This window comes from Miniopterus schreibersii (assembly GCF_964146895.1).
Source record: "Miniopterus schreibersii genome assembly, chromosome: 12".
Classification (NCBI taxonomy): Eukaryota; Metazoa; Chordata; class Mammalia; order Chiroptera; family Miniopteridae; genus Miniopterus; species Miniopterus schreibersii.
The window spans coordinates 34,743,631-34,765,367 of NC_138112.1; the positions used below are offsets into that span (position 1 = coordinate 34,743,631).

The following is a 21,737-nucleotide window of genomic DNA, read 5'->3' on the forward strand; positions in this document are numbered from 1 at the left end:
TATTAAGGTTTTTAAAAATGGAAGTACAGAAAAACATTAAGGAGCAGGAAAAAATTGCTCATAATCCCATTATTTTATAACCAATGTGGGCAGACTTAGGAATATTTACTTCTAGTCATTTTCCTGTGCCCCACACTTAAAAACCATGTTAAAACCATAAGTACAAGTGCTCTTGTTGACAGTTTGGGAGACAGCATAATATATTTATAACAACCTTCCCTACCAACCCAACACACACACCTGTATTCCAGTCCTGACTCACTCACTCACTTTGGGAACATTACTCCACCATTAAAACTTCAGTCTCCTCAGCTATGAAATGGGATCAGCCATTACCCAGTTATGGAGTTGCTTTGCGGATTTGTGTGTATAAAACTCCTGGCCATGCACATAGCACTTAGTGAATCCTCAATGAAAGTGTAGTGGGCATTTCTCACATGTTTGGTGCCTAAGACAAATCCCTCGCTTTGTATTTTGAGTGAATCTCCCACTAGGTGAGTCCTTATGGAAAGTAGGTCCCCACCTTCCACTTCAAAGCCAAAGGAGGCCAAATACCCTCCCACTGCCACCCCTTGGCAATTTGGCCAGCTGCACGTGGCTCAGGACTTTGATGTGACAATTAGTGAGGTTGGGAGGAAGATTTGTTAGAATTCGCGTGTGCTTATGTCATGTAGCAGTGCCACATCTGGTGTGTGGTGTGGTGATGTTTATTTTTAAAATTTATTTTATTTTTAAAAAATATATCTTTATTGATTTCAGAGAGAGGAAGGGAGAGGGAGAGAAAGAGATAGAAACATCAGTGATGAGCGAGTCATTGGTTGACTGCCTCCTGCACGCCCCCCATTGGGGATCAAGCCCGCAACCCAGGCATGTGCCCTGACCGGGAATTGAACCCTGATCGCCTGGATCACAGGTCGATGCTGAACTGCTGAGCCACACCGGCCAGGCTAGGGTGGTGATGTTTAAAGGCCATACTGGTAGAGGTGTTTGGACCAGCTGTTCCTATGGTATGACCTTGGCTGTGAATCCAGCTGCCCACTCATTTGGTTGTCCAACTTTCCCATCCATTCTGAGCGGCCCAGTGGAACTGCCAACATTTTTATTTTTTTTCTGTTTTGCTTAGTCTGAGTCAGTTTCTGTTGCTTGCAACCACAAATGTTAGTTCTTAAATCTTTTCAACAGTAGAATAAATTTCAGGCACTTGCTTCAATTCCCAGCCAAAGTTTTCATGCAGATAAGTCCTGGATGTATTAGAAGTGTTGTGCTTAATGCTGGCCTTTGGACAAAGAACAGGGCAACCTGAGATCTGAGTCTCACTGCTCAGTCCTGAGCCTGCATAGAGAGGGGAGGTACTGAGAGTGCTGAAGGAAAGAATAAAGGAAGGGAGGGAGCAGGCAAGGGAGGGATTTCCACATGCCCACTTCCTGTGGGCAGCTTGTGTGCGCCCCACTTGAATTCCCACGGCTTCTTGGCCTCCATCTGCTGAATCCTGTGACTTGAGCAGCCCGAAACTGTTGCAACTCATCTTCTTCCCCTCCTACTGTTATGTGCTCCTGTGTTTCCCAGAAGATGGCATGACCCAAGATAAAACTCTGGGTGTCCCCCAAGACCCTTCTCATCTACCTCCTAAATGTTTCTCAGTCCATGCCTTGCCTCCCCAGGACACCGGCTCAGCCTGCCTCTATCTCTCATCTATCCAAATTTGCAAATGGTGACCTTGCTCAACACAGAATGAGTTGTCAGGAGGTCAGTTGAGAGGAGGAGCAGCCTCCCCCCACCCCCTCCCTCAGAGGCTAGCTTACTTTTGACAAGCAATACTGTTTGCCTGGGATCCTCAATATTTAGGCAAGAGGCTGTGGGCAGCCTCAGTCAGTAAGCAGAGCTCCAAAGACTCATGCCAGACTTGAATCCCACCTGGAGCCAAGCTGGGACTATCCATCTTGGCAGAGGGAAATATTTGTGTGCCCTTCTAGAACTCCTGGTGGACAGGGCCTGAGGCTGGTTCCTCTCTGTTTCCCCCACTCTCACCTGCCACTAGTTCAAGCTCAGGGTCTGGCTGTTGTCAGTGCTCAGGAAGTATGGATGGATCAGAAACTCTGGGACCATTGCCTCAGGCCTTTCTAGGCATACCACCAAAAGCAAGACCTGGACCCAGGTACCTCTCCTGCCTCATATCCCCCATTTCTACCTTGAGCTTTAGGCTTCATCCACACCCACCCATTCTCTGAATGTGTGCCAAGCTTCTGTACATTTTGTCCATGCCTTTGGACAAGCCATTCCTTCCACCCAGGACCCTCCCTCAACCAGGTCAGCCCAATGAACTCCCATTCATCCATCCTTTCTTTAAGGTCCAATGAGTACAAGTACTGTCTCCTCTGGGAAGCCTTCCGGAACTGGCCCAGGAGGCTCCCTCACTGTGCCCCCTCTGGGCCCTGCCCATGCAGGGCCTCCATTATACCTCTTGGCACAGAGTGCTGTGGGTGTGTATTTCCCCACTAAGCAACATTTCTGAAGGAACTGGATCTGTTTCTCTGTACCTCCAGTGTCTAGCCAGGGCCTGGCACAAAGGGAAAACCAGGACGTTTTCTCTCTACCCACCCCCACCCCTTGGAAACAAGAGATACAGCTGGAAAGCTTGCAGGGACTTGAATGCCAGGCTAAGGAGAGGCTTAATCAGATTTTAATTATTGAATGATAGTGGTGGCTGGACCCCCTCATTAGGGGAAAGAAGAGTGATTTTTTAATTTGGCCCTCTCCCAGCCCGGAGATCAGGGGGTCAGTTCTCAGCAGAAAGTTGGCCTCTGCTTGGGGTCACTGCTGCTCCCTCCCCTGGACTCCACATCTGCATTCACTCCCAAGTTCCACTGTCTCTCTCTCCGCAAAGGCCTGGGCTCTGGGATCCACCCCCACTACTCAAGGGCCAAGCTCAAACCTCAATCCCCAGTTATGTAAGTGAATTATCTGCTGTTCCCAACCAGCGCCAGCCAGATCTCCTCCTCCTAATTGATTTAATCTTCTCAGACCAGAGAGCTGGGCGGGATTGGGGAGACAGTGTTGATCAGAAGCCAACACATCAGTGACGTGGGCTCATTAATTACAGAATTACAGGGAATCTAGGTCATGGATTGGCTGTGATTCTCTGCCTCCCAGTCATTTGGGTCTCTGAAAGGACATTTTCAGCTCCTTCTCAGTCGTCAAACCTCAGTCCTATGTGGAGAGAAAGTTGAGGGTTCCATAAGACCCTATCTATCTCTCAAATCTCCCCTAAACCCTCAGCTTTGGATATAAATTCCCAGCATTCTGGCCTGAGCACAGGGCACAGCTAGACCCAACTTTTTGAGGAATGAACAGATGATTTAATTTTAAGGTGGGAAGAGACCTTAGAGTTGCCTTTATTTACTTCCACACCAAACAAGTCCCCACTTTGCAACTTATCTAATAATGTCCAGATCCTACTTGTACACCCCCAAGGTGGGGAGCTCACTCCCCAAGGATGGTCCTTCCCTTGTATGATGGCCTTTCTCACAAGGGGCTGAGACATCAACCTTGTGACTTCCTCTGGGACCCAGCTTTGCCTCTGGGGCACAGGACATGCCCCAGGAAAGCCAGCCAGATCCTGAGACATGGTGATTGTCATCCATGACTTTGCTCTTCTCTAGGCTGAACACCTTGGTTCTTTCACCAGTTTCTCACTGGTGACTTTAGAGATTACTCCTCACTGTATCTCCTCTGTGGCGAAGCCATGGATGTCATCATCCCAGATTTGAAGGGCGAACATAGACTCCAGAGCAGTGTGAACAGCTCAGGTCAGGGCAGGACCATCACCTTTCTTGATTCTGATATTAGACTTTCACTGATATAGTCAGAAATTGCCTGAGATCATTTGGAGCCTTAGCACATTTTTCAACTTAGCTTAAACACTTAGCTAACTCCCATAGTCATTTTTCTGACATTAGCAATGGAAAGTCTCCATGTAAATGATCTTTGTGATACTAGGAACATCTCCATGTTCCTTTCCCATAATTCTTTTTTTCATCTACCCTGACATTCATCTTTCCATACAGTCATGCAATTGTCTATCCACTCCATCAGCCACACAATTATCTATATATTCATCCATTCACCAACCCCAATATCCACCTACATATCCTTCTATTCAGCTGCCCATAAATTCACTCAGGCACTCATTCTCCTGTTCACTTACCCACTTGCCTACCAACTCACTTACTTATCTATTTTCTACCCACTTATCTGATCATGGACTTACCTTTCCATCCATCCATTCACCCACCATACACCCATATACCCATTCATCAAGCTACACATCCATCTCTTCATCTACTCTCTCTCTTAGTCACCCGTACGTCTACATTCATCATCCACTCACCCATCCATCTAATACTGAGACTTGATTACATTTCGAATCTTAAATATTCTGAATGAGTCAAAGCTGAATAAAATATAAGTACTTGCTCTCTCTCTCTCCCCTCTCTCCCTCTCTCTTGCTTTCGCTCTCCCTCTGTCTCTGTCTTCACTCTTCTTTGGGGAGAAAATGAGAGCCAATAAGGCAGATGATGCTGAGTACTATAAAACAGCAATGAAGAAAATGCTTTGGGGATTCAGAGGAGGGAGAAATGGCATATGGATGACTTCCCATCAGGGAGACCTTTGGTTTGGGCCTTAATGGCACAGCAGTATTTGGACATACACAGATGCATTGGAAGTACTTCCAACTAGAAGAAGCAGCACATCAAAGACACAGAGAGCAGAATTCATGTATATTCTTTATATCCCTGCCTAAGTGCGTAGTACAGAGCTAGCACATTATAATAACCTAATATATACTTGTTGATTGATATTTTTCCCTTCTCCAACAGAGTCACCCCCAACACTTGATCTGGATAATATTTCACTCTTTATCTTTAAGAGGATACGACTAGATGGACTTGGACAAGTCACAGAACCTTCCTGGGCTTCTCTGAGTTTGAGTTGTATTTCTGTCTCTATCAGGTGGTCCTTTCCCTCCGATTTTAATTGTTTCTACTATGCTCTATGCTTTATGATGAGAGATCAGCAGGTCCACATATCTTAAATTTTATTTTCTTTTGTCAGCACCAATGAACTCAACCCCACCTGTCTTCAACTTCCTCAGTCCCATACCCAGGCAACAAAGTCTGTGATGTGGATGAAGGGGAAGTTCTGTGCAAGTGAAATAGGATTGAAGTAGAAACCAGGAGCCATGAATTCAAACCCAGCTTTGCCCTGAACTTACTATGTAACATCAGGCAAGTCTCTTTTCCTCTCTGTTTTATAGGGTCCTCTCCCCCTCCATAGAACTTTAGCACTGAACACAGCATTTGAAATTGTCTAGTCCAACATCCTCATCTTACAAGTGGAAAAACTGACTCATAAAAGCCATATGACTTGCTCTAGATCATATCTAGATTAGTGGTAAAGCCAGAACTGAACTTCAAATTTCCTGACTTTTGGTTCAGGGTTTTCTTTACTCAACTACCTCAAATAAGACTTGATTCACAGCCCCTGTTTTTTTCAGGAAAAGTTTTCTCTCCCACCTCTATTCCCCAGGAAGAAACGTGTGAATCTCCCGAGTGTTCTGGCTGTGTGTTACTGATTCATGCCTGGATGGGGGCTGGGCAGGCAGTATTTAAGAGCAAGTATTCCCAGCCTGGCAGAGTTAATTATGTTCATCAGGAAGAGAGAAGAGAACGGAACAAGGCGCTCTGGTTATCTACTGGTATTTAATCAAATTGAGAAACGAAGAAATCCATCACCCAGAGGCTAAGGGAGTTGGAGAGCTTGGCTTCCGCTGGCTTCAGAGCCCTGTAATGGGTTGGGCGCTGTCCAAGGTGCTGACATCTTCACTTACTGCTCCGAGTTGCTGGGAGGAGCTGGGAGGAGCCCATTCCCATAGAGGGATGGCTTGTAGGAGATGGCCCAGGATAGAGCAAGAAAGGGTCTGGACATATTGGAGACCCAAATCTTCCATTTGCATCTTGAATCTTCCCTTTTCCATTCTATCTGCTTTAGGAAAAATATCCTTTCTTATGGCCAGAGTCCTGGCTGGGATTGTAGGAATAGAAAAGAGGGAAGAGCCCTAGACCCTTTGCTCTTGAGGAGACAGCCCCCAGGATGAGGGTGGAAGCCCAGTCATTGGCCTTGGGGACTTCACTATTTTAGGGATAGATATGGCTTCTGCTTTTATAAAAGCTTCAGTGCAATGGCAGAGACATGAACTTGCCTTTGAGAATTTATTAATCTGGTGGAGAAACATCATTCTACCTTTAACTCTAGCTCAGGTATGATATAAGGAAGGCATGGATCATGCTTACATGGAGCCTCCAGTCTGATGGGGAAGACATCAGGTCTTTCTCTAGAAAACTCTCAGTCCGGTTGAAGAAGACATGCTCTTGATTTAGGAGGAAACCTCACTTATAATCTGGGAGACAGGATAACTTAAAATGTGCAAAATAACCAACCAAAGAGCTCAGATCTTCACACATGTAATTGCAGTTTTTGGTGCTAAATATTTAGTGTCAATCAAGGAAGTCTTCCTGGTAGAGGTGAATTTGAGTTGAGTTTAAAGAAAAACATGGGACTTGGGTCCTTAGATATTAGGCCCCCTGAGAATAATGACCATACCTTCTCATTCTCTTATGTCCCCTTTGTATTAAGCACAATCCTGGTCACTGAGAAGGCACTTGTTTAATGAACAATCACCAACAGATAGAGAGTGAGTGTATCTACTTGGTGGATTGGGAGACAACAGAGTAGGAGTGGAGTAAGGATCAGGGAGGAGGGCTAGTTGGCATGGAGAGCCTGAAGATGGTGTGGGGGCTTGGCAGTGGAATGATAAGAGGGACAGAGGGAGTAGCCCTATGTGTGCATAGGCCACTGAAGCACAGCATTTAGAGCAACTCCCTTGTGTTTCTGGAGTTGGTGAGAGACACTTTATTGAATCTTGGATACTTAAAGCTAGAGACTATTAAATTATAAAATCATAGACTGCTCAGCTTCTAGACTAGAGCCACACAATCATGGAAAGTTAGAGTATTAAAATCATAGCATCTTAGGGCAGAATCACTGTGTACTGAAATTATAGAACTGTAGAATCTTAGAGCCAAAGAGCCAAAAATCCATATTAGAGAATGTAAAATCCAAGAAATCTCAGTGTCAAAGGGGAAACAATTTTATGGACTCCCTCTCTGTATCAGTTATGGTGCTGGGAGTATTCTAGTATATTATCCCATTTAATTCCTATCACAAGTTTTAAGCCATTCAGTCCTATCCCAACTCAATGCAGTACTTCTGACAATGGTTTGTCAAACACAAGCTTCTATAAGCTTCTTTACGGAGGAGTCATTACCTCTGTGCATACCTCTACCCCCTGCTGAGTAGCAGCTGGAAAGTTCTAACTTATATAAACTATACTCTGTCTCCTTGTAGTGTCCCCACATTGGTCCAGTTCATGTCCTTTGAGCTACATGGAGTAAGTCTAATCTCCCATTAGACCACCTTTCAGGTGGCTAAAGACAGTCCTTATTTCTTTCTTTTCTAGTATAAGCTGGTTTGTTTATCATGTAGCTAGAAATGGGACAGCAAATCAAGGAATATATGAGCTGGAAAAGCCCTTAAGGTCATGTCATCCAGAGACTTCCTTGTATTGCCAGGCAGTATAGCATTATGGTCAGAAGCTTGGGCTTTAGAGAGAGACACACCTGAATTCAGAATCCAGAGATACAGCACTAACTTGCTATGTAAGCTTCGGCAAATTACCTGATATCTCCGGGCCTCAGTATCCTTATCCATGAAACAAAAAGAATAATAATATTGACAGAGCAGAGTTGATGTGAGGATTGAATGAGATAATGCAAGGGAAACTCTTAGAGTGCTTGGCCCACAGCAAGTAGTCAGTAAATATTAGCTATAATTATTAGAGGCCCAGAGGGGCAGGGACTTGCTCAAGATCACAGAGCAACTCAGAGGCTGAGCTGGAGTTAGACCAAGGACTCCTGCCTCCCAGCCCAGGGCCCTTTCCTGTTCCACATTTCCATTCTACCTTCCTCAGAAAAAGGAAGTAACCCCAGAGGGAACGGGAATACTTTGCTCACTAAATCAGTTAGAATGCAAGTAAGAGAAAACCTGGTTTGGAATGGCTTAAACCTTTTATTTTTTTAACCAGGAGGCCAGAAGAAGGTGGATCCAGGGTTGGTCTGGTGATTCAACCATGTTTCTGATGCGCCAGACTTTTCCCATTGTAAGCCTTGAGGGAGACTCCCCTTGTGATCGCAAAGTAGCTGATGTGACACGGAGGACCATGTCCTCCCAAGCAGGAAGAAAGGGCATGGGAGCAAAATGGGTCTCTTCCTCTCATGCCTCTCTCTTATTCAGGAGGAGGACTTTCCAAGCAAACCATCCCCTTACATGTCATTGACCAAAATGAGATCACACCCACTCTTAGACCACTCACTGGCACAGGGGAAGGCATTTCCATGAATGGCTTGGATCATCTCTGTTTCTGGGCATCTTGCTCCTGATATAAGGAAGAGGAGATGGGCTGTGGGAAGGCAAACACTAGTGCCTGCCATGCTCACCCTCTGTCTTCTCTCTAGGTTGGCCTCCTGTCTTCTCTCCAACCTCTGCCAGGGAGCCTTCCCTGATTTACACCCTTTTGACCAGCACAACCCTCTTCTACCATGTAATCGAACATTACCAAATTCAAGTCACAGTTTACTTCGACAAAGTGTCTCGTCTTTTCATGTCCAAATCTTGTCTTCTCAACCTATCAGCATTGGGAGACTAATAACAGCTACTAATGAGTAAGTCCCTATTGTGTCCCAGGCACTGTTCTAAGCACTTGTGTAGCCAGCTTCCAAATGGCTCCCAATGATCCATACCTCCTGGTAGCCACACCCTTTTGTAGTCCCCTCCCACATTTTACCAAGGTTAGTCTGTGTGACCAATAGAATATGGCAAAAGTTATGGTTTGTCACTCCTAAGATTAGGTTATAAACGATGTGTGGTTTCCTTCTGGGTAGCACACATTCTCTTTCTTAGATCATTCATTCTAGGGAAAGTTAGCTACCATGTCATGTGTAGCCTTATGGAGAGGCTTGTGTAGAAAGAAACTGAAACCTTTGACCATGGTTTCAGAATAAGCATGGAAAAGGTTCCTCCTGCCCCAGGGGAGTCTTCTGATGTCTGCAGCCCTGGCTGACACTTGACTGCAACCTCAGTCAAGGAGAGATCCTGAGCCAGAATCTCCTAGTTAATCCATTTTTGGGTTCTTGATCCTCAGAAACTGTGTGAGATAATAAAAATTTGTTGTTTTGAACTGCTACACTTTGGGGTAACTTGTTACTTAGCAGTGGTTAATTTTGTACTATAGTGCCACATTATCACATTAAATCCTCACAACAACCCTGAAAGGTGAAGTTTGCTTCTCCCATTTTTCAGATGAGTAAACCAAGGCTGAGATGAGTGTAGTGACTTACCACACTTGGAAGTGGCCTAGCTGAGATTTTCCCCATGTCTATTGGATTCCAAATCACTGGGAATCTGGTTCTGTTTTCTCAGATGGAATGTTTCCAGCTCCAGGGTGAAGGTTGAGAAATTGAGGACAGGGGAGGTGATCTCTTTGTCTGAGGTATTTTCTCTCCCTTTTTTCATTTCAATTACTTTAGTTAGCAGCTGCAACATCTATTGTGTACATGTGATTCGGTGACAAGTAGGTTTATTAGGAAAAGAGTCAGAGTTTTAAGAGGGGGATACCTGGCTCTTGAGTGACCTTGGACAAGTTCCTGCACTCTTTTAGGCCTCAGTTTCTTTTTTTACTATATGCAGATAATGACCCTCATTCCACATTCCTCACCAGGGAACCATGAGCATCAAGTATGAAGGGACTTTGTAAAATGTCAAGTGTTGTGATCCCGGAAAGGTTTGCTTTGAGTGAGGGGTACCTGTCACCCAGGGCTCTCACAGTCTGCAGGGAGGTAGCCCTGCACAGCCACCTCTGCACAAGTAGCCATGCTCCCTCTTCTCTCCCATCCGAGCCTAGGTTCAGGAGACAGAGAATACTGAGAGAAACTGAGGCCCCCAACCCACTTCTTCAACCTCATCTCTCACTGCGACCTCCCTCTTAAGCAACATTGCAGCCCTACTGAACTAATGGAAATTTCCCAACCTGCCAGGAGCATTCTGTATGCTGAGCCTTTATCTGTGCAGTTTCCCCTCCCTGGATACCATTCCCAACTTCTCCACCTGGTGCGTTGCAACTCATCTTTCATGACTCAGATGTCCCCACTTCTAGGATGCCTCTCTTGACCTGTTCAAAGCCTCCTACTTCTCTGGATAAGCGCACCGGTCTCCTGCCTGAGCGCTTGGCCTCCAGCTTCTCTTTCCTACTCAAAGTCCCCGTGGTGCAGCTAGTGGCCTTTCTAAAACACAAATCTTGTCATGTCACTCCCTGCTTAAAATAACCGGCCAACCGAATAATCCACCAGTCAATGCTTCAAGAGCTCCTCCTTGCTCTCAGGAAGACATCCAAAGGCTTCAGCTGGGACTCAAGGCTTGCTCCCTGCTGGTGTGTCCAGCCTCAGCTCTCCTTTCTCCTGATTGCCCGGCACAGGTGGCACACCCCAGACACATTGCTCTTGTTCCATACCTCAGACACTCCTCGCTCTCTCATGACTTCCTGCCTGCTGGTCCTGTTGTTTTCCGTGCCCATTCCCATCTTCTCCACCCAACCTTGAAGGCCAGCCTTCCCTGGTGGCCCCAGGAAGAGGCCAGGGTTTCTCTTCCCTCTCCTATATGACTACTTAAGCTTTTGTTCCTGGTTGTCAGCTGTCCTCTTTACACGGGGAGTTTCCTGTGTCTAACACTTGGTTGTGTCCCTGACAGGGTCAGCACAGGTGCTCGGAGCAGCCATGTAGGATTTGTTGGTTAGTTGAATGAATGAATGAATGAATGAATGAATGAGTAAATGAATGAATGGTGAATGAAACCATCCTGGAACCATCACTTCTCGAGAAGGCCAGCCTCAGAACTGCTATTTTCCAGGGTAAGCCCATATTATAGCAAAAGAGGAAACAGAAAGAAGGGACAGCTCTGGAAGAGAGAGAGAGAGAGAGAAAAAATCAATAAAAATGTAAATCTGGTTGAGAAAAGCTGTCGCAGGTTGGCTGTAGGGAGAGATAAGACTGGGATGGCTGAGCCCTGGCTGACAGTGGAAGAGAGATTAGGGGACAAGCAGAGCTGCAGGCAGTGCAGGGCAAAGGGAGTGTGTCTCCCCTCAGTGGTACCTCCCCCCTCTGTCTTCGCCGCTTTCCCTGCCCCCATGCTCTATGCACTCCTTAAATTCTTCCAGGGATCCTGGATGGAGAAAAAAACTTATAAATGCTGATCATCAGGTGCACTGCTTGTGAGTAAAGCATGTTATTATCTGATCTTCCTAACTTGGGAAACAGGAGATAGGAATGGGCAGCCTCACTTTCCAGGCGAAGAAACAGATGCAGAGGGGTTCGATCACCTGCTCAGGGTCACACCATGAGTAAGCGGAGTGTAGATTTGAATTCAAATTTGACCAACTCTAAAACTCTGTTCTTCTTCTCCACTGCACTGGAGGTCCTCAGTCAGGCTTCAGATGTCCCCAGCCTCTGAAATCAGATGCACAGTTGGGTCTGTGCTTGTGTGTGGTTTATCCTTCAAGGTGATTGTCACCCACCCCCCTGCCTATTCCATGTTGCCTCCCTGGAGGTGGCAGCCTTTCAGCTGAGTATAGAAGGCCGGGATACAGTGAGGTGGGATGAAGAAGGCCAGCTGGGCAGAAAAAGCACATGCAGGGATATGGTAGGGGGAAGGAATTCAACAGGTCTAAAGAATGCGAGGGCGCCGTGGGTTCTTGCTCCGCATTTATTTGTGCTGTAATCATGACCATTGGCTCCCAGCTCCTAAGGTGCATCTGCCTGCCCTGAAACTTCCCAGCATGGGTCTATAGGCCAAAGCCACGCCAGGCCAGGCACCAGGATATCTGTTCTAGTCCCAGTCCTGTCCTCTGCTGGATTTTATCACCAGTAGAATCTTGCAGGAAGATTTCACACGTTCTCCTGAGCACACAGGCACAATTGTTTGTGGCTCCACATTGGCCAGAGGCCAATGTTAGGGAAGAGAGCTAGCTGCTCCCTGGGCCCCCTCCATTCCTGGAAACCCCTTCGGCCCTTACCTGTTCCACTCCTGGCTCTCAGCCCCATGTCTCTCTTGCCATGACTCCTGGAGTCTCCTTGCCCTGACCAACCTGAAAGGATTTAAGCACAAGGACTTCATCTTCTACTTCAAATCTTAGCTCAACCCAGAGGTAGATTCAGCATGAAGCCCCAGGGAGGGGCCTCCGCATGTGTTCATGTTGTCATGTTCTTGGGAAATTTGCTAAGGTAAGATGCTTTAGCCACAGTCAGTTAAGGTTACTAGTTCGTTTCACTCCAACTTCCCTTATGTCTCAACTTCCCTTCATGTGAGGTGGTTGGTGGGGCCATGGGCATTTCTGGGATCTGGCTAAGGGGAAGTTGAGTTGGGGATCAATTTAATTTGGGTTCATTGAGATATAATTATGTGGTTCTCAGTCATCTCTGCATATAGGTAAATCATTGCCGGCCACCTCTATGTGCAGAATGGCTTCTAGGAACCTTGCTATGCACCATCCAACTCACTCAGAATAGTGACATCACGATGTCATATCCAGAGGTCATCTCATGACATGAATGCTTTTTATGCCACCTGGCCCTGGAAGCGCATGGACAATGGAGGAGAAACGGGAGAAGCAGGTTTGAAATGTATAGAAACAAAAGCTAGTCTGTGGGAAATCCTTCCAGTTGTCAGGGGGAAATTATGTTAGAGGTGTGCACTGCAGTTAGTAAAAAATACTGTGCTATTTTTCTAAATCGTGTGATGTAGTTGTTTCGACTTTTTTTTCTCATTCTAGGTAAATATTCACTTTCTTACCTCATTTTGTGTTCTTTTTCTTAGAGGGCTCAGTTCCCACAAAGTCCAGGTCTAACCCTGGTGCCATCATTTGTTTTCTGTGTGACCTTGGGCAATTTGAACCATTTCCTCTTGGGTAAAACGTAAATGACGGTTTGCACAGGTGAGGACTCAGAATGCCTCCTGCCCTTATTCCATTTCTGAAACCATTACTAGAGGAAGTAGCCCAGCCAAATAAAAATTAGACCAGAATATACAGATAGGGGAAGATGTAATACACAAGAAATATGGTGAGCAGTGAATCCAGTAAAACTTAAATCTAAATAATGGGAAATAATGCGGTTGTTGCAAATTCTAATGCAGTTTGTAAGAAAGGATTTTTGTAATAGGAGAGACATTGTGCAAGGACAAATTTAATAACAAGCTGTATCTATAATTCCAGGTTATTTTTGCAAAACCTGAGAAACAAGAGGGAAGGAGAAAGAATATAAACATACAAACAGCCTCATCTTGTTGGAGACTTTGAAATTCTTGACATTCATAAATACAGGCTCAGATATTTGTTAAACGTTTAAAAGTATCAACAAATAGTGGAATAAAATGGAAATCAGAACCTCTGATCTTCCCTCTTCTTTCACGTGAGATAGTCTCAAAGTCTGCTGCTGAGAGCTGCTCAGGGGCCCCAGCCAGTTGTGTTCCCTGTCCCCTCAGCTTCTCCCAGCCCCCAGCACGTGGCTGGACACAGCGCCTGGGAAGCCACTGCTGATGGCTCCCTGTCTCCTGCCTCTGGGGCAGCAGGTCCCAGCCAGGTCAGATAGGTGAAGGCAACAGAATGGGCTGGGAGCAGATCAGGAAACTCCCTCCTGATCCATCCCAGGAGGATAACCGGGCCTGGACATAAAATCAGAGAAGGCCTGGTGTGCACAGGCCCAGTTCATTTAGATCCAAGCATTCCATGTACTGACTCACTGCACGGAGCCGAGCGTCACTGCTCCCAGCATTACAGGCTGGGCATTACAAAGAGCTGGTCCTTATGCCAGCCCAGGCATCGCGGAACCAGGCATCCATAGAGCCCCAGGTGGCACAGACTCAAGCACCTAGGAGGAAATGGCAAAATTAGGATTCTAGTTGCAAAAGTCACAGTGACTTTGGGGGCTAGGGGGCTGGCCAAATGTGTGAAATCTCCGCAATGCACAGGGTACCAGTGAGTGTGCGTTGGGTGCTTTTGGTCTTTGAAGTTGGAAAATGCCCAAGTGAGGGGCCTAGTTCTCCCTCTCCACTGGAGCCCCTTGCCCAGACTGTGGCTACCTGAGGGCAAGGTCTGAGACTTCCAGAGTCCAGAGAGTGAGTCTCCCCACTAAGCTAAGACCTCTTGGGGCCCTCATACCAGATTTCCTAAAGTCCCTGCCCAGCCTGGATATCCTGAGTGTGAGGCCACTTCCCTCCCCGTGGATCTCTCCTCAGAGCTCAAAGCTCTGCCTCCAGGGGGCGCCAAATGGACACTTCTTGACGAGACTGTCCTGGCCCCACCCCTAGGCTGAGTGGCGCGGGGAGGAGACCTGAGTCCATCCTGACTGCACAGATGGACGCAGCTGGAAGGGGTCTGAAAGCTGGTAAACCCATTTCCACCTGATGGATGGTGGCTAAGGCTCAGAGAGGGTGCTCCAGGCAAGCGGCAGAGCAGGGCTAGGATCTGGTGTGCAGGGCAGCCTGGCTTACTGTTGTCCACTTCTCAACTCTAGGGCTCTGGGGAAAAGATGCAGCCCCTCCACCCCACCCAGGAAAGCCTGGTTTCAGGTGAGCCTCTCTGGCTGGGGGTGAAAGAGGGATGACCTTCTTGCTTCAGAAGTGGCCAACATAGCAAACCCCCAAGTAACTCCTTGGTTTAGATGAGCAAACCACACCCAGAGAGGGTCAATGACTTGCCTGAAGTCACACAGCAAGTTAGTGGAGGAGTCAGGATTGAAAAACATGGCTCCTGACAACCAATCTCAGGCTAAGGGCCTAGAGGAGGTACTTGCCGTGGCACCACTCTTGGCCAGGGTGGGGTCCTGGGACAGCTCACATTGTGGATTCGACAGACTTCTTCTCTGGTCTGGGAGTTAATAGCTGCTCCTGTAGGCCAGGGCATGTCACCACCTTGGTCTCCTCCTCTTTGTCCTGCTGCCTTAGGATAGCCAAAATCAAGGCGAAGCAGACCAGGGAGCCCATCTTGAAGAAGAACTGGAGGCCAATAAACCTGGGAAAGAGCAAGTGACCCTTGGGATCAGGACCTCCTCCTGTTCAGGGCTTGGATGTCCTTGGACTGGAAGCAGAACAGTGTCAGTAATCATCACCCATTATGCAGTTGAAGCCATTGAGGCCCTGAGGGGAGAAGAGGCCCCCAGCCCCAGTGGCATCGATGACACCTTAGCCTGGAAGAAAGGGATAGACTATGCAGGAGGAACCCTGGGTGGGGAGCAGAAGCCTGGGCACCCTCCCTGCCCTGTCCCTGACTGCTCTGTGGCCTGGGCCAGCCCTGCCTCTGTCTAGGTCTCTCTAAGGACCCAAGGGGGCCAACTTCGGATCATCCCCCTCCCCCCCACCACCACCAAAGGAAAAAGAGGAGTCCTTCCCCCCCATTTGTCTAACTCAGTGATGATTTTCAACCGGTCTGCCATAAGAAATTTTAAAACATGTAACACTTGACTGTTTAGTCAGGGGAACTGACCTCTTTTCCATTAGGTTGTCAATTGAACACATGACAGCAGCCAACACAGCAATAGCCATCTGGTGTGAATGAATCAAAATTATACCTATATTTTTGGTCAGCTCGGCAAAAAATATATTTTTTGGTGTGCCACAGAATTTTAGTAATTAGTTTATGTGTGCCATGGGATGAAAAAGGTTGAAAATCCCTCGTCTAACTCACCACGTCTCTCATTCGGCTTTTTCTGCCCTAGGAAGTCCCTGGACAGTCCCAGCCCACAGGAAACATGCCCTCCTTAGAGCTGGAAGTGACCAGCTCCATGCTCCCAATCCTGCCAGCAAGTGCCCCTTCCCCAACCTTCGCACCCATCCCAGGGCCAGCAGCCTCTCTGCCTTCAGGTCCCTTTGGGCTTCCCATTGTACAAGTGGGAAGACTGAGCCCTGAAAAGGCAGGTCTCACAATGAGGGAGAAAGAGCTGGGCCTGGATCCCAGGCCTCCGGTGTTACCGATAGGACCTTCTTCCTACCCCACCCCAATTTCCTTTCTCTTGCAACCGGGCTGCTCTGGTTCTCCTCACACTCAGCCATGACAACGCATGTTCCTGCACTGACTGCTGTCAGATGGCTTGGGTTCAAGGCCCAGCTTCGCCTGTTATCAGCTGTGTCTTTGAACCACTTTAACTCTCATTTTTCTCTTCCATAAAAGGGGGAGACAGTGTTGAGCTGGCAGTACTGGTGAGCACAACACTGGATATAGCATCTGTCACCAGCAGGACTTGCCCTCCCTTGCTGATGTCCTGCCTGGGACTCCTCTAGTACTTTCAGCACCCTTCCCACAGTCCCCTGGCAGCCCCCACCCTAGGTCTCACCGGTTTCGGAGCAGGTCATGGTCATAGTAGCGGCAGACGGCCCGACGCCCACAGCTCTGGGCCCAGTACACACAGGTGGTGTCGATGGCACTGCCGTGGATCACAGGGCTGGGCATCCAGGCTGGAGGAGGAGATGTTCAGGGGACAATAGACCTGGAATTCCTGCACCCCCACCCCCTTACTCCCTGCCATACATAAGCCCTTAGGGGCTCTGAGCCACTGGAGGCCTCTTGGCCTCTATGTCTTTGGCTCTCAAACCCACCCCTCACCCTGGTATCAGAGGCTGCCTCTGGATAGGCTGTCTAGCTGCTTACACACCCATCTCTGGGTACCTGGGTCGGATCTGTTTCCCCATGGGTCTGTGAACCCCAAGGTCAGGGACTGGGTCTCACTCATCCCTGTGCCCCCAGCCCTGGCACACAGTATCTGGACCAGTGGTCCCAAGTAGGTCCTTTACCCAAAACTCTCAGGAGCATGAACTGGATTCCCACAGCCAAAGTCTTGTCTTCTTTCTTCACTCCCCTAACAAGCAGGGATATAGGTGACATGAGGATCGAGAGGGTTCCAGCCCTCAAGAGGCTCTCACCATTCCTTTTCTCCCACCATCCAACACCAGCCTCCCCCCCCCAACCCCCCAAGGTCCTATGGCGGGATGGGACCAGGGCCTCAGGCTCCACACTCCATTTCTGATCAACCTACAGAGCTTGGTCCCCATGTACCAGGCACAGCCACTGACCATCAGGGCCCTGTGCTGACCTCCCTGCGTTTGTGGTCACAGGTGCCTCCCTTTTCCCCCCACCCATGGCTCCACCAAATTCTCCCTCCCTCTTACACTTGAAAAAACCTGGAGCTGGGCAGCCAGACATGACTTCTAACTTCCTCAACCACTGTAACGCTGTAGCCCAGACACTCTGAAAAGCTCTGGCTCCTCTCCTAAGTGATACCAGTGGCTGGCATTTACGGAGGGCTGACAGCGAGCTCAGTCATTATTGCAGCTCCCACCTCACCCTGTGAGGTAGGTGTATCATTAGCCTTGTTTTACTGATGAGACAGCTTCTTGGCCAAGTTAAGTGACTTAGTAAGGATTCCACGGCTGACCGACGCCAGGAGTTAGAATTTGTGCAGCACGTTGCCTGCCTGAACTCCTCTTAAGCAGAATGCCTGCTGGGGTGTCTGATTCCTCTACTTTCTTTCTGTGGCCAGACTCTTTAATGAATCTACATGTCTTCTAATATTTGTAAGGGGCTCCATCTCCATTCTAATTTTCTAGAAAACAAATAGGGAATAAAAGAATCCCAGCATAATGAAAAATTGATATTATCCTTCTATGAGGTCCCCTTATTGCAGCCCCCCATCCTGGGAGCTGCTGACTTTGGCCTCAGGTGACAATTTGTCGGTCCCAGCAGGCACCTTCAGGACAGTAGGCAGAAATATCTTGGACCAAGAGGCAGTGCTCAGCATAAACTGATTCCGCAGTGGGCACTTAATAAGTGGACCACACTGATAGGGTTCGGTTTTCTGGATGCACCTCCTATGGCTCGCCCCTGACAGATAGGGAGCAGAGAGTCAGGTGACACTCCTCTGCTTCCTCACCCTTGGGTCTGGGAGGCAAAGGCAGGACCTAGGGTGAGGCCTCCCCTCCCCTGGGGCAAATAGGGGCCTGGGCTCTGGGCTCTAGCACCAGTACTATTCCACTTGCTGCCCAACACATGCTACAGGACCTGGGGTTAGCTCCTGAATTGCTCTGAGCCTCAGCTTTCTTATCTGTAAGATGGGAGAAAACCTCATCTCAGTGGTTGCCATGAGGATGAAGACAAGACAGTGGGAGCCTGGTCTGTTGCGGGGCCCACCTATACACTTTCTTAAAACTCCTGCCTCAGGATTCCTTGTCCTGCCTGTGGTTAAGGACCTCTTGGAACCCACCAGCTCTGGCCCGCCCCTGCTTTCACCTTAGGATGAGCATGAAGGAGGGTGTGTGGGTGACACTGGCCATGGCTGCACCCATGCCAATCAGGAACATGAAGGGTAGCACCAGGTGGCTGCAGGTCGACTCGCAGGAGCCCGCAGGCACAGGGCCACCCCCCACCACGCAGCTGCAGTTGGTGTAGAAAACCTGGGGGGACGGGGGAAAGAGCTTTCAGGAACCTCCAGGAGCAAGCAGCTGGCCAAGGGCCTGAGGCCCCAGAAGGCTTGAGAGACCCAACCAGCTGGGGCAGAGCTGATGGGAGGCTGGGATTTCTGACCCTTTGGCCGTCAGGATGGCTGGAGCAGCCAGGCAGGGACCTGGGCTCAGGCTGTCCATCTGCACACAAATGGGGGAGCGTGCGCCGAGGCGGTGGGGAGAGAGGCAAGTGGAAAAGAGAAAAGGGAGAGGGGCCTAGGAGAGTGTTACCCCAACACATCACACATCCACAGACACACACACACATGTTCACACATACATGCCCACACACATCCACACATCCTCACATCGACGCTCACACATATACATTCACACACACCATACATACACACATTTTCACACACCATATACACACACACATAATTCACACACACCATACACACACCATATACACATATACACATGCATATTTGCACACACACACACACACACAAACTCATTCTTTTACCTGGTGATGTCAGAATGTTCCAAATTCCTGACCATATGTGCAAGGAATCAAAGCAACAAAGAGTTTTGGGGAAGGAACTATGATTTTTCAGCTCAGTGTCCTCCCTCCCCACTTTCCTGCATCTCCCAGGGTGCTGCGCCCTACAGTGGACTCTCAAGGACAGACTGAAGCAGGATGGAGATGGAGTCAGCCCTGCAGGAGGAAGGCTTTACCAAAGAAGGGTATTGGATTTGGGCTTTGTGGAATGAATAAGAGTTTGCCAAGAAGAAAATTGGAATGAGTAGAGGGAGGGTCACATGTAAAGTCACAGTGGCATGAAAGATCCAGCAAACCTGCCTGGAGCAGAGAGCGCAGCAGAAGGCGTTGGGGAAATGCTCGGAGGGTGCACTGGGGTGACGCTGTGAGAGAGGAACCTGGAGTGCTGTTTCCAGAGACACAGGCGACCAGGTGCCCTGCCAATCATACTGCTGACAAGTTAAAATACTGGATAAGGTATTGAATGTATTTTCCTGAATGCACTCACAAGCTGGCAGAATGTGAAAATACTGGGGTTCAGTACTAAGTGAGGCCAGCCCAGAAAGATGAGCAGAGTCCTAAAACAAGCTTTGGCAACGGAGTATAGCTTTCTGAGGTTTGGGGGACTACAGGGCCAGAGCACGAGTCCCAGCCCTCCCTCCTGCCAGGGTGAAAAGTCTAATAGGGGACCCCCAGAAAACTGGGACCCCTCTAAGGGCTGAAGTAGGAGTAAAAGCTGACTTCTTTCCAAACTGCAGGGAGCCATCCCAGTCTGGCTAAGGGTGCGTTTGATTGCAGCCCGCATTCCTACCCTCTAGTGGCCTGGAAAACCTTCAGCCAAAGATTCTTTCAGAAGTGGTCTAGACTGGCAGTGCCCTCAGGAACCCAGAAAAAGCAAAACTAAGCCAGGAATCCCAGGCTTTTCTTTTGTTCCCCATATACCAGAGTTTCCTGACCAGTGTGCCCCAGGGACCTACGGGCTGCAGCCGGTAGACAGGTGTGCAGGAATCGGTCCCAGTGTGGCCTGGCTGGCCTGGGGCAGCTGGAACGCTCTGGGCCTCTCACCTTCAGCCCTGGCAGCCTCAGTCACTTCCCAGTGTGAAAAGGGTTGGGAAGCCCTGAGGTGGATGCTGGGAGCCTTGGAAAGATTTTAAGCATGGAAGAGAAACGACCCAATGGTACAGAAGCTGCTCGGGCAGCTGCAAGGGGATGGGCATGGAGAAAAGGGTATTGATTTGAGGGGGGGGGGGGACACCCAGGATTCAAGCTTGGGGAAGTGGGTGCTCTGTCCTGCTCTTTCCATTGCTCTGCAGAGCTCCTATGCATGGTGAGGCTGTGGCACCACGTGTGTGTGACCCCCGGAGCACACATCCTGTTCCTCTAGTGTATCCACAACCCAGTGAGTCGCTTCACCTACAGGCTGAGCGACTCACTGGGTTGTGAACACACTAGCGGGACAGGAAAGTGGAGAAATCAGCCAGGACAATTTCACTGGAAGAGAAATACCCTGCCCTATTCTTTTTCTGAGAGGCTGGGGTGGACATAAAAGCTAGAGGCCTTTCTCTTGGGGATTTTCCCAGCCCCTCACTCACATTCATCTAATTCTATGGCAGAAAGTTATTCTTATAAATGACTTCAATCTCTCCATCTGCCTCTGATTCAGCCTTACTCCCTGAGCTCTAGATCCCACCAGCCACCACCATTCCGCATCTTTCCCCAGTCACTCATAAACAGTTACTGAGCACAGCTGTGCTGGACACAGACCCACCCACCCCTGGGCCCAGGAGCTCACAGTTGGCCAAGGAGGCAGGCTCACCAAGAGACGATTCCAGGCCCAAGTGACAGTTCCTGAGTGCCGACCAGGGCTGGGCTGCACCTTCCTCCAAGTACTATACCAAAACACAACCTCTGAGGGTGCTCTGGCAAGGGGCCTGGGCTGGGAGGTCAGAGCCCTGGGCTCTAGTCCCAGCTCTGGCACTAAGACTTTGAGTGATGCCTAGTCCTTTCCTGGGCCTCCATTTCCCATCTGTTTAATGGGCATAAATAAGAGTGGGTATCACTGAGTGCTTAAAATTCCCCAGGCACTGTGTTAAATGCTTTTCATGGATTATGTCACATAGCTCTTCACTTGTTATTTAATGAATGCATCTGGGGAAAGCATTTAGCACAGTGCCTGGCATATAGTAGGCAATCACTACTATCACTTCCATTTTATAGACCAGGAAACGGAGGCCCAGATGAGTTTGCCTAAGGTAACAGAGGCAGAGGCAGAGCAGGGATTCGAACCTTTGAACCATGTGGCTTGGCCTCAGTGCTCAGGGGCCCATATTCACAATTCACTGTCCCCTTGGGGATCCAGCCCCAGCCACTAGGGCCTGGAGTCTCTTGGAGTGACCTTGGGGAGGTCAAACCAGGTCAGGACAGTGAGTGATAGGAGTCTCCAAAGGGTTGTGTTGTGATTATTTCGAATGCAAACAGTTTACACAGCCCAGGTGCCACCTGTCTGGCTTCTGAAGCGCAATCAGCAGGTGCTTCACTCTGC

At 48.6% G+C, this 21,737-nt stretch overlaps 1 protein-coding gene across 2 annotated transcripts in view; it reads right to left on the reverse strand.

The window, feature by feature from the left end:
• Positions 1 to 13,249: 13,249 nt before the first annotated feature.
• SLCO2B1 (solute carrier organic anion transporter family member 2B1) overlaps positions 13,250 to 21,737 on the reverse strand; it is a 56,346-nt gene continuing 47,858 nt past the window's right edge. For both annotated transcript variants that reach the window (XM_081155568.1, XM_081155569.1), the window contains exons 12-16: positions 18,500 to 18,663; positions 17,008 to 17,072; positions 16,551 to 16,671; positions 15,015 to 15,232; positions 13,250 to 14,090 (exon numbers count right to left, since the gene is read on the reverse strand). In XM_081155568.1, the coding sequence (XP_081011694.1) occupies positions 15,055 to 15,232; positions 16,551 to 16,671; positions 17,008 to 17,072; positions 18,500 to 18,663 (528 nt within the window). In that variant the 3' untranslated portion in view covers positions 13,250 to 14,090; positions 15,015 to 15,054. The remainder of the gene's footprint in view (positions 14,091 to 15,014; positions 15,233 to 16,550; positions 16,672 to 17,007; positions 17,073 to 18,499; positions 18,664 to 21,737) is intronic.